This window comes from Leptodactylus fuscus, chromosome 7 (genome assembly GCF_031893055.1).
Source record: "Leptodactylus fuscus isolate aLepFus1 chromosome 7, aLepFus1.hap2, whole genome shotgun sequence".
In the NCBI taxonomy this organism is placed as follows: Eukaryota; Metazoa; Chordata; class Amphibia; order Anura; family Leptodactylidae; genus Leptodactylus; species Leptodactylus fuscus.
Genome location: NC_134271.1, coordinates 18326323 through 18339938, shown reverse-complemented (window position 1 = coordinate 18339938; position 13616 = coordinate 18326323). Strand labels below are relative to the sequence as shown.

The 13616-nt window shown below is 44.8% G+C and overlaps 1 protein-coding gene across 4 annotated transcripts in view; it reads right to left on the bottom strand.

Moving 5' to 3' along the window:
* TEAD1 (TEA domain transcription factor 1) overlaps positions 1-13616 on the bottom strand; it is a 127515-nt gene that overhangs the window by 19012 nt on the left and 94887 nt on the right. For 2 of the 4 annotated variants that reach the window (XM_075281308.1, XM_075281310.1), the window contains 5 exons: positions 12212-12223; positions 10488-10622; positions 9384-9430; positions 8316-8377; positions 7065-7189 (listed from right to left, as the gene is read on the bottom strand). In XM_075281308.1, the coding sequence (XP_075137409.1) occupies positions 7065-7189; positions 8316-8377; positions 9384-9430; positions 10488-10622; positions 12212-12223 (381 nt within the window). The remainder of the gene's footprint in view (positions 1-7064; positions 7190-8315; positions 8378-9383; positions 9431-10487; positions 10623-12211; positions 12224-13616) is intronic. The other 2 variants (XM_075281309.1, XM_075281311.1) reach the window with 1 other exon arrangement.

Here is a 13616-nt window from a genome sequence, read left to right as displayed (position 1 = left end):
GTCATCTCTCCAGAGGTGTAACAACCAAGAAACCAGAGGGAAGGCGGCCCTGTTGATGGCCAGTATAGATATCAACTGTATCTGCTTCTTTAGGGTGCGGGTCCAGCTGACATTGCCCTCCGGCCTCCACTTACTCCGGTAAACCACAGGCAGCTTTAGGTAGGTTGGGAGCCCAGAGAGAAGGTCGGGGACCGGCAGGACGATGAGGGTCACTGCCATGACACAGCCTGACCCAAGACCACAGATAACAGGAAGAAGAACCGACTGTTTGTCGTGGGAAATAAGGAGATTTTAAATTTTTTATTTGGTACAAAGTGGCAGGAGAGTGTATGGGGGTACAAAAGAGGGAAAGCTGCTGTGGTGGGGGCGGGGGAGGAACATAAAATAAACAGGATACACATGAGTCTCTGGTTTTTAGTAGTAAATACTGTGTGCAGATAAGAGTGACTTCTCCCATGTACCCCACTGCACGGCCGCTCTTACACCCAGGGTGATTTTACCATTAACACATTAACTCCAGTACACGGAGATCCATGGTGAAGCTGCGCCCTGCGGACAATTCCCAGGAATCCAGTACAAATCCTTGTGGTTTATGGATTAGCTGCAGTGCGGAGCCGGGTTAGAGGCATGACTGAGACCCTAAATGAGCCATTTTCACAGCTCCTCCTCCATCTGCTGCTCCTGTTATATAGCAAAAATCAATTGGACTTGCTTAATATGATCTTTCACTAGGAAATCCATGGCTCCTCTGTGTATACTAAGCCTGAAACCAACAACAACATAAGGCCCAATACAGGAGACGTCTAAGTAATGGCGACTGATAAATACTCCGTATAGGACAGAAGACGCGTGTCCAACCAGAAATGGATTTTATATAAATGATTGCAAATTCTGTTCCCCATTTCATATTGGAGTGGTCTTAGTTGTTTTTCTGATACAAAACTCCAAATCCCCTGCACAGCCATAGGATGAAGTAATAAATCTGACAGCCTGCCTCCACTAGGGGGAGCTCACTGTATACAGATTTATATAGCTACCATTGACAAGCCTGTATTCCATAAGTTCCTTCCATCCACCACCAGTTATGTGGTTTTTCACAAGAAAGTCGCCAATAACTGAGTATTCACCAAATGGGAACCGGTCACCTAAGAAATTACCTGTGCTTCAAATCACATTTTTCTATTAAACATATTTTTTTAAGAATTTTGGTGATGTTTTTAAATTTTTATGTTATCTGTGTTAAAAAAAACAAAAAAAAACAACAACTTGCAATTCCAACTCCTGCCACTAAGCCTAAGTTTGTGACTTTCTATTTTGCAGAAATGGACTACTGGCCGTAGACAGAGTGGTCTGGAGCAGACCCTATTGACTTCTATGAGAGAATATTCTAGGTTTGCTCTGTGACCGTCATTGTTTACAGGGGAGTAGATAAGATGTAACATCACCTATTATTTAAGCTAAAATTCTGGCAAATTTAAGCAAATCCCATCATGTGTTTCTATCTTCCTATTATGACAAGTGCTACAGTGTGAATACATACGTAAATTCCCATTTTAGCAGAGTATACAATAAGTGTTGTTGTACTCTACAGGCTATGGGGGCGTCAGTGGGAACGGCTGGATGACCGGAAAATGTGTGAAAGTCAATGTTGACAGCAAGCTTAAGTAATGCTCAATGTCAGTCAGCAGCTGCAGAGGCCAGTAAGACAATATGTGCAGCATGGAGTGACAGACTGTCAGAGCCCATACATGTGAGTATGTCATATGTAATGATACATGGAAGCAAAAGACTGCAACATCATTACCAGGAGAGCCTGTATGTACCGCGTGGAGCACATGCCTACTATGTGGAGCATGGGGCTACCATGCGGAGTGCGGGGCTACTGTGCATAGTTCTACAAATACACTTCTTGACATCAAGTCAGGTAATCTGGGTTGCTGGCGTGCAACTTGCTGACTATTTCCAGTATTTTTGTTCTCTCCAAATCTTTATGCAAGATTGGTACTTACAGTGGGGCAAAAAAGTATTTAGTCAGTCACCAATAGTGCAAGTTCCACCACTTAAAAAGATGAGGCGTCTGTAATTTACACCATAGGTAGACCTCAACTATGAGAGACAAAATGAGAAAACAAATCCAGAAAATCACATTGTCTGATTTTGTAAGAATTTATTTGCAAATTATGGTGGAAAATAAGTATTTGGTCAGTAACAAAATTTCATCTCAATACTTTGTTATATATCCTTTGTTGGCAATGACAGAGGTCAAACGTTTTCTGTAAGTCTTCACAAGGTTGGCACACACTGTTGTTGGTATGTTGGCCCATTCCTCCATGCAGATCTCCTCTAGAGCAGTGATGTTTTGGGGCTGTCGCTTGGCAACACGGACTTTCAACTCCCTCCAAAGATTTTCTATAGGGTTGAGATCTGGAGACTGGCTAGGCCACTCCAGGACCTTGAAATGCTTCTTACAAAGCCACTCCTTCGTTGCCCTGGCGGTGTGCTTTGGATCATTGTCATGTTGAAAGACCCAGCCACGTTTCATCTTCAATGCCCTTGCTGATGGAAGGAGGTTTGCACTCAAAATCTCACGATACATGGCCCCATTCATTCTTTCATGTACCCGGATCAGTCGTCCTGGCCCCTTTGCAGAGAAACAGCCCCAAAGCATGATGTTTCCACCCCCATGCTTTACAGTAGGTATGGTGTTTGATGGATGCAACTCAGTATTCTTTTTCCTCCAAACACGTAAAGTTGTGTTTCTACCAAACAGTTCCAGTTTGGTTTCATCAGACCATAGGACATTCTCCCAATACTCTTCTGGCTCATCCAAATGCTTTCTAGCAAACTTCAGACGGGCCCGGACATGTACTGGCTTAAGCAGTGGGACACGTCTGGCACTGCAGGATCTGAGTCCCTGGCGGCGTAGTGTGTTACTGATGGTAGGCTTTGTTACATTGGTCCCAGCTCTCTGCAGTTCATTCACTAGGTGCCCCCCGCGTGGTTCTGGGATTTTTGCTCGCCGTTCTTGTGATCATTTTGACCCCACGGGGTGAGATTTTGCGTGGAGCCCCAGATCGAGGGAGATTATCAGTGTTCTTGTATGTCTTCCATTTTCTAATTATTGCTCCCACAGTTGATTTCTTCAATCCAAGCTGGTTGCCTATTGCAGATTCAGTCTTCCCAGCCTGGTGCAGGGCTACAATTTTGTTTCTGGTGTCCTTTGACAGCTCTTTGGTCTTCACCATAGTGGAGTTTGGAGTCTGGCTGTTTGAGGGTGTGCACAGGTGTCTTTTTATACCGATAAGTTTAAACTGGTGCCATTACTACAGGTAATGAGTGGACGAAAGAGGAGACTCTTAAAGAAGAAGTTACAGGTCTGAGAGCCAGAAATCTTGATTGTTTGTAGGTGACCAAATACTTATTTTCCACCATAATTTACAAATAAATTCTTACAAAATCAGACAATGTGATTTTCTGGATTTGTTTTCTCATTTTGTCTCTCATAGTTGAGGTCTACCTATGATGTAAATTACAGACGCCTCTCATCTTTTTAAGTGGTGGAACTTGCACTATTGGTGACTGACTAAATACTTTTTTGCCCCACTGTATATTGTAATGTGTGTATGGGAACATACAGCGTTGTGCAAAAATTTTAGGCATGCATGGAAAAAGTGTTGCAAAGCAAGAATGCTTTCAGAAATAGAAGGGTTAATAGTTTATGAAATGATTGAAGAAAAAAAAAAGTAAATCCTATCAATTTTGGTGTGACCTTTGCCCTCTGGAGGAAGAGTCCTGGAAGTGATGATACGGCCCCCGCAGATATAGCCCTGATCTCATCATTACCCAGTCTGTCTGGGATGACATGAAGAGACAGACGGACTGGAGCGAGCCTACATCCACAAAAGATCTGGGCTTAGTTCTCCAAGATGGCGGCAGGAACAACCTCCCTGCTGAGTACTGCCAACAGCTGTCTGCAAGTACTGAGAAGAACTGATGGAAGGGAAAGGGCAAAGGTCACACCGAATATTAATGGGATTTACTCTTTATTCACAAAAACAAACTCTTAACCCTTCCATTTCTGGAAGCATTTTTACGATACAAGTTTTAGGCAGTAGTAGAAACCCCGCTGCCTATATAGAAGGTCCTGAGACTAGGCCGAGCACCAGAAAGAAGGGAGACGTGAGCGCTGCCCACTGAGGCATGAAGGCATTTAATAAATATACGATTCCAGGATGAGACACAACAGATCCATGACCCTGACAGACAAGGCAAGTAAAGGAGTGTCAGATATCCCGGCCTTGCATGTGACTAATCCCACCTCTCTCAAAATAGCTGAGCATGAGTCCAGGCCATTTAAAATAGTTGTTATATAAAGGCAGACTTGTCCTACTATGGCCCTATGGGGGGCTGCAGCCTCACGCCCCGGCCACTGTCTGAAGGAGTACTGACAGCTCACTTTACATGATGGCCGAGGACCAGGATTACTGTGCAGAGAAAGGCGGCAGGCATAGGGTTAAAATTAAACACCGACCATCATCTGATGGAGGAAGATAATGACATTACCTGCTTTGGAAGTAAAATAGTAAATACGGATCCGTCATGTAATATTAAGTGTAAACTAAGCCCAGGGTTATATAAAGCTTGTCAAGGAACCCAACAAGGCACGACACCCGCTCAAATGTTCAAGGGCATCGAGGGCTACAAGACAGCGGGCACAGAGGACAGGCCGAGACACTCTGGAGGGCGATACATAAGAAAAAGTGTCTAAGACGGGAGGTAAATGTCAGGGCAGAGAAGGGCTGGGCATGTTGGGTTTCAACATGCCCAATCCTTTGCTACCGCAGGAAATAAACTGATGCCAAGGGGGGTCTGGCAGAGTCTTCTTCCCCTCTCTCCAGTATACAGACATGTTTGGCCGACAGTGTATCTCCATTTATAGTATATACCATGAGCCCTGTACCTGGGCACATTTACTGCAGGGGGTAAAATACTGGGGAAACCACTTATAAGCATTTAAAGGGAATTTTAATTTCTGTAAAATATATAAATGGTGCAACTTGTAAAACTAATGATGTAGAAATGAGATGAATCCGAAGGGTGAAGGTTTTCTTGGTAGGTTTACATGGTACCTCCAGTTACGCCGCTGAACATGTTCCCATGATAGTGGGAAATGATATTTTTGCACGGTCCCTTAGACAATTGGCGTCGTCGTGCAGCTCACCATCTCCTTTTAGAATATTGTTCTATTTTGTGTGTTTTTGCCACTGGTCAGTATTCTAGGGGTTGTCCAGGATCTACACTAATGATGGCGCCTGGAACCCAATATCAATAGAGATGAGGGATTTTACAATGGAACAATAGAACTGCTATGGTGAGCCTTTGCACCATTTTGCTTTACAGCCACCATTACCAGGGATCTTGTTAAATGTTGTGGTACGTTGGGTATGTATACACAGTGGCGTAACTACCGCCGTAGCAGCAGAGGCAGCTGCCACAGGGCCCGGGACATTAGGGGCCCAGTGACAGACGCTACCGCTGCTATCATTATATTCGGGGGTCTTTTTGGACCCCCGAATATAATGATCAGTGGCCCGGGAGAGGTAAGAAACATAAAAAACACTGTTACGTACCTCTCCACGATCCGGGCAGGCTTCAGCCTTGTCGTCTGACGTCTCATGACCCCGGCCTGTGTCCCGGGTCATGGGACGTCTGACGTCATTGAAGATGGACTACAGCGGAGGCCGACAGCGTAGGGAATGGGAGATAGGGGAGTAACAGTTTTTGTTAAGGTTTTTTCCCCCTGGGTCTCCGATTATTATACTCTGGGGTCTGAAAAGACCCCAGAGGATAATAATTGTTTATGGGTGTCCACAGTGGGGCATAATATTGTGTGCAGGGGCCACTATGGGGATAATACTGTGTGCAGGGGACACTATGGGGGATAATACTGTGTGCAGGGGCCACAATGGGGGATAATACTGTGTGCAGGGGCCACAATGGGGGATAATACTGTGTGCAGGGGCCACTACGGGGGATAATACTGTGTGCAGGGGCCACTACGGGGGATAATACTGTGTGCAGGGGCCACTACGGGGGATAATACTGTGTGCAGGGGCCACTACGGGGGATAAAACTGTGTGCAGGGGCCACTATGGGGCATAATACTGTGTGCAGGGGCCACTACGGGGGATAATACTGTGTGCAGGGGCCACTACGGGGGATAATACTGTGTGCAGGGGCCACTACGGGGGATAATACTGTGTGCAGGGGCCACTACAGGGGATAATACTGTGTGCAGGGGCCACTATGGGGATAATACTGTGTGGAGGGACCACTATGGGGCATAATAGAGCGCGCAGGAATGCGTAGGAGGGGGTCGGTCGAGGTCTTCGGTGTCGGTTGGGGGGGCATGTTAAAAGTTCACCACAGGGCCCCGCCATTCCTAGTTACACCACTGCATATACATTAAACTTAACCGCACATAAAATAGACTGGACATCCCACACACTCTCCATTTCTGTAGTTTACCATGCTGGCTGGATGAGTTTTGGAGACGCACATTAGAATATTAAAAGAAAAAAAAAAAAAAAGGGTTTTGCGATGACAAGAAGAGACGTGTCAGCAGATGATGGACAGGACTCCTAGGAATGCTCCTGGAATGAGATATTCTATATGCCATCTACACTAGCATACCTAAAGACAGCTCTTAGATCACGCTGCAGCTGCCGGCCAAGCCTGCCAAAAAGACAGGTGCCTGCACACAGCTTTCCCCACGCAGGAATCCGGCTTCTCAGAAAAGAAGAATGAGTCAAATAGGCGGCATGACCCCCGACTAACAGGACAGAGACAAAGCAGGTAGTATGTGAACACGGACTAACGTTACAAGACCCTTAAGACTCCCTTGTTAGAGAAGATCATGGATTAGATCATTTAAAAAAAAGTTACTTTATTTACTTTCCAACTTTTTTTTTTTTTTCTTGTTTAATTCAGTGAATCCCCCTTGTAGTATAACTGGTGGCGGTAAACACGGCCCCCCAATTATACGGCACATGGCGTCCACTTACTGCATCTGGGTCCCGCTGCTGTTCTTGAAATGCTGAGAATTCCACCAATCGAAGCTTTGTTGTGCCGATGGAACGTCCTTGCCATGCAGGGACTGAGGAGGCAGGGGGTGCAGTGGGCTCGAACCCTACAAGGAAACATATATACCAGTCATCAGCAGGAAAGAGATGTACACAGCCAAAAAACTGGGAACACTTCTCGTACAAGCGGGCACTAGAGGAGCCAATGTGGGGAGACAACATTATGTGTGTTAATGGGAAGGAGTAAAATACAGGATCAGCCTAAATCATAGGGAGTCTGTTCATGTTCTTGTCATGACCTGTTATCAAGTGGCCTAATTTTTATTTTATTTTTTTTTAAATGCACTGAAACAATAGAAAAAGTATATATACGAGAAGACCTGATGGACTTTGCAGCTGGAACGGATTAAGATTAGCATGAGCCCTGGGCTATATGAAGATTGTGATTCCAGCTAAACCACCACCTTGCTTAAGTTTGCAGGGCCAAGATTGCAGAAATCCAAGTCCTTGTCACCAATGCATACCTATTTAGATGTTCTGAGATGACGAAAAATTTCTGCAACACATCTATTGTATCCATCCTGCAGTCCCTTATGGTATACTTATATTGTAACTATACAATCTTACATGAATGCAGCCCATTCTTCCCTCCTTAGATACATTGTAGCATGCACCCTGTGTTCTGGATAGACTCCCCCCTAGAACAAGGCGCCATAAAGAGACCTCACTTTCCAGCACAGCGTGCATACAGGTCAGCGATGACCAGGCAGATGGTTTTTGGCTCAAAGACAGGTAATTTTTGAGCAGACTTCCCTCTAATGCTTCCAGCCAGGACTGCACTAATATAGTTATGTTATCCTGGATATCAAAGCGTCCAGTCATTGTGAGGAGGAGAGAGCGCCAGGCATGTCTCTGCCTTCAGCATAATGTTTTACCCTAGCGGCTTAATTACATTTTCTTGGAGACACACCTGTGCTCCGCGTCCCCGGAGGAAACCAGGAGGAATTTAAGCTTTTCTTGAAATGACTACACTCAAAGGAAAAATATTTCATCAAGAATTCTCTTCGGTACAAGCCATGTTTACAGTCAGCGGGATTAGAAATAATCTCTTGTATGTGAATCAGCAGAGTATCAGTCACCGCCTCCTGGATTTTTTACACATTTACTCCTTTAAATTCCCAAATAGTGACGTCCTATGATCACAGAGCTGGAGATGTACTGCGCAGGACTCACCTGTAAGAGGCGCTGTGACTGCTGGCTGGATGGGATAGGTTTGCTGAACAAATGGCTTGACGCTAAAAAGAAACGAGAGATATTAATATCAGTTTATAGATTTGTTGTCAGTAAACACGTTATACTTTGCACAATAATCTGGTGCATTCATGCTTTTCAATGTCTCCTCTTGCAATAGGGATCTACCTTATTTACTAGCAGGGGGATTAAAAATCGGTCCTGGTCATTTGTATGGCTCCTTACAGGACTGGACTCCAAGGCTAGTCTTACATGACAGTAAGTTTAGTCCGCAATTGAGGGTTCTCAAACGCAGATACATTGTATTCAGTGCGGCCTCTTACACCACCAGATATTTTATCCTTGTGTGCTGTGCCATGACCGAGATCCGCACGGAATACCGCAGGTCTGCAAAGTCACTGACATCACGGCACGGCCTGTCCCACTCTATGGGCGCGTGCGGATGGACACGGACGTCTGTGGAATGACTTTTTGGGAGTGAAATTTAGTGTTGCTGATCTGCAAAAACCACTACGGTCTTGTAAGACCAGCCTAAGGGGGCATTCACATGGAGCAGTCAGAAAAAAGGAAGTTTTCATGGCGGCATTACAGCTACACCATAGAAAAACCTAACTTTAGACAACCCCTTTATCACTTCTGGGATAAAGGGGTTATGATATTGTAAAGGACTCCCTTTACAATATCATCCCCACAGTCTCTGGTTGGTTAATGTGGACGAGACTGAACAGGAGTATACATGACCTCCACTGCTATCAATATGGTGGTTATAATTTCCATCTGTGATATCAATATTTTGTGACCTTGGTCCTTTGTCACCACTGTGCTGTTTGTATATGGACCCAGGCGATGTAGCAGAACTGGTATATGGACTCCACCATGTTCTGTTTGCCACCTTATATGTATTCTATGTACTTTACAATAAACCATTTGAAACAAAAAACTTAACCCCTTTATTTCTAAAAGACTTATTACTTTGCAGTAAAACATCTGCACAGTTGTGTACAAGTGTGAGACATAAAGCTTAGTCTAACCCCTATTCCATGGACTTACTCTTGTGAAGAGCCCGGCTGCCCCGTCTGAAGCATTCCTGGCCAGTACTGGAAATAAATGAAAGAGAACTCAGAAGAAAGGTCGCGTCGTTGTTACACTTTGTTACAGTAGTAAGTTTATTCTGACATACGATAACTTAGACACTGGCTGCAGACACAAAATGTTATGAGATTTTGTAACTCAAAATAGTTTACAAAGTTCAATTTTCTTTATTATTTTTATATGGTTTTTCCAGGCTTTGCTCATTTATGAACTTTCCTTAGGATAGGATAGCAATTGAAGATCATTGGCGTGTCTGATACTTGTTGTGACCACCACGGAGCTCTAGACCCAGTCTCTGAGCGCTGCTTCCACTTCTTAGACCATGTGACATCACTTTCATGAGTCATATGGCCTTCAAGTGAATGGGGCTGAGCTGCAATACCAAGTACAGCCACTATATAAAAGAATGGCGCTGTGCTTGTTTTTCTATGTAGAGGCTGCAGATCTCTCCTGTACATTGCGGCCTAAGGTAAGGTCATCAAGTAGGATAGGTCATGAATCAGTAAGCCTGGAAACCCCTTTAAGACTGAGGCCCCACATTGCGGAAACAGCTTTTTTGTTGCAGATTTTGCTGCGGTTTTTTGAGCCAAAGCGAAGATTGAGCAGAAGGGAAAAGTATAAGAACTTCCTATATATTTCCAATTCCTTATGTAGCCATGCTCGACTTTGGCTCAACATAAAATCTGCAGAAAATTTATTAAGAAAATGGAGATCACACAGAAAAATGTGACAAACAAGAAACCGAAGGGGAAAAGATCATGAGAAGCCAAGTACAATATTCCTATGATAGTAAAAACTGAAGAAGAGCTCTCGTATTTTCATCATCATTGGGCGGCAGTGATCATATAAATCCAGAATATTTCCAAATTTATGGTTAAATATTCTGATAAAATGAATAGATGAAAGATATTTTCTGATAATAACCAGTTCTCTAATATTTTAGGAGTTTCACACTAGAATCCTGGTAGGTTGTGGACGTTCTTAAGATGCTGTGACAGCACAACTCCCAGCATGCCCTATGGAAAGCCACCTATGGCAGACCACTGACTGGTACTCACTTACCCCGGGTGCAGTAGGAAAGGCCGGACGAGGAATTCCTGGTAATCCCAGCTTGTTGTGAATGGCGGTGGCGGACACAATCTGAGCAGAGGACATGGCTGCCATGTGTTGCAATGCTTTGTCCTTGGCGGTTTGATCCTTTAATATAACAGTTGGCATGCGGTTATTGAACTCTGGGCGGACAGTCGGTGGTTGTGCAGCTACAAGCGTGAGTATTAAACATAAGAAGCCTGGACGGGGGTGTTGTGATGCCAGCATGCAGCTACGCGGACCCTAATGTCAGTGTCACTACCCATCATCTGACCGTGTAGAAAATCCAGCCATTAAAGGGGTTTTCTAAAGCATTACACAGGGTTTATGATGGTCACATGACATGGGGCTGGTCGTATATTAGAGCAGGGGTAGGGAACGTACGGCTCTCCAGCTGTTGCAAAACTACAACTCCCAGCATGCACACTTGCTCTGCTGTTCTTGGAACTCCCATGGAAGTGAATGGAGCATGATGGGAGTTGTAGTTTCACAGCAGCTGGAGAGCCAAAGGTTCCCTATCCCTGTATTAGAGGGTTTGCTGCTTTTGGACCCCAGTTAAACCTTGTGCAATAAGTCAGAAAAAACCTTGAAGCTTGTGCCGTCCGTCTGCTAGAGGTCATACTGAGGAACCTGTCACTGCGGGACTAGATTTTTACTGGGTCCCTATATTTCATCTGTCAAGATTCCTACTCATGGTTAATAGTGCAGGGACCGGTGTGATCTAAGGGTCACGGCTTCAGGTATACCTAAAACAGCTGGTCTGTGACGGTCCCAAGAGTCAGACCCCACCAGACTGAAAACTGATGGTCTATCCTTAAACTAGGCCAATGTATAAAAGTGACTTGCAGCGTTTCATCCTTACGGACACGCGGTTTTGCAGGTTACCGCTCGGCCAATAGTAATGGGAAATCGGCAATCCAAGTGGATGTGGTGCGCCCGGGACACTATGGCAGCACCGTATTGTATATAAAGGACTTTGCATTCATCTATAGGTGAATGTGAAAGAGGCATCAAACATCTCCCAACTAGCAGAAATGCAAATTTGCACTAGAGATTGAGGACCTGGTACAATTTCCATAGATTTATACTGTGAGATGTTCAGGACAGAAGCGCTGTGATGAGGGAGCCCTGTCTATAATAACATTATAAGTTAGTTCTGACAATTTGTATAGATTTGCCATCATTCCCCCTTGAACGTGAACATGAAAGCAACATGGAGTCAGAGGTCAGAATAAAGTCTCCTTTTCATGAAATCTGCAGATCTGCTACGTGGAGAGAGAGGAATGCCGGATTAAAATTCCACTATAGCCGGAGTCACCCCTATAATAGTCTATCCATATTGTGGCCTAGCACTGGCGTGTTTTCTTGTGTCAGACGGTGCTACGCTATCTCTAATCCCTGCGGCTGGCGTCTGTGGCTGGGACACTGGCACATGATGGCGGACACGTCATAGCAGTCATTAGCGGTCTGACTCTCAGGCGGGTTGTACACATGCAGGCAAGGCCTTCATGCTATTAGCCCTATTCACTGCCTTACAGACTGGTCAGGGAATAGGCCGGTCACCCCCAGGGGTCTTCATATCTACCCAGTGTGGGGGTAAAACAGCACAAGCTGGGAACACAAGTCAAAGCAAACAGCCAAACACTGTGCAAAAGCCAAACTGGAGTCACAGGTCATGAGCTGGGCCGTTCACTTACCATATTTGTCACCTGGATACAATACAAATAATGTGTTAAAAAGTTTGGCCGAAAGCAAAAAATAACTAAACACCACACACAACGATTTACCAAGGACATAGAAAGCAGCTGGACGAACACCGCCATGAAGGGGATGTTCACACAGGGCGGGTTACTTGCAGGCATTTCTACAACGGAAATTAGGCACCATACATGTGAATGGGTCTGCTTCGGCAGCAGGTGCATCGTGGACTGCAAACCCTATTCAGATGAACTGGACCGGTGCAAACGTTTCTGCAAGAAAGCTGCTAGATGTGAACATAACCTTACAGGAGACTGATAGAAATGCACAGCTAAAGATATATATATGTATTGTTGGTCCAGTAGATGTGTAATGTGCAATCTCTTTGGGTCGCTATGGAAAAAAATACAAGAGAGCTACTAATTCTGGAAATTTCAAGATTTAGAGGAACCCTCCAGGATAACTTTATATATGGTTGTGCAGGGCCTGGGGGTGTGGAGCTATAATACTCCTCCTCTCAGGGCATTAGGACCCATGCACACAGGGGAATGTGGTGCCAGGGCCACAGCTATACTTTCTGTATTATATACGGTAGGCAGCGCCCCCTAGCATACAAGGAATCCCGGTCTCCGCACTGCATTCAGTCCAGGATATGTGAAAATATACATTGTGGATTTCTCAGATCACATTTGCCCCAGTATATGGTGCCTATTACATTAATGCTCCATAGGCAACAACCAAGACTGATTCTGCCTCTTAGCACTGATGTTAACCCTTTGTGACGACTCTGCGGACATGGGCGCCTTCCCTGGGGCTGTGCATTTCTATTAGACCCTTCTGTGCACATAGAAAGCAATGTGGGAAATAAACCATAATGCATAAGACTATACAAGTTTCTACAAACTGCTTTGTATCCTCCTTGTAAAGAGTTAAACGTCTACCGATTTAGCGCACATTACTGAATCATTGACAACACAAAATCCAGACAAGACACTGGAGCGTTGGGGAGGAGGGGACAAAAAAAACAAAAATACAAAAAACACAAAAACAGCAGGACACAGACGTGAAGATACGAGCCGGATACAGTTTCTTAATACCTTTGGGTGTAAACCATTAAATCCCAGTCTCACTGTGCAGACTATTATATAAAAGGGAAATTTAATGGGATTTAACCCTTCAGATTCCAGGAGTAACGTCTGCAGGTGATTAATGCGGCTATAGGAGAAGCTACGTATTACGCTGCTGCTGCTGCTATAGGTCGGGGTTACCTTTAAATGCATTGATCCCAACGCGGGACTAGTTATGTCCGGTCTGATATTAACTGGAGCCGCCCGGCACGTTGTCATTGTGGCGGTCACCAGGAGCGGGCTATGGTACGGCTTTACTTGCCACAAAGGCTCAGCT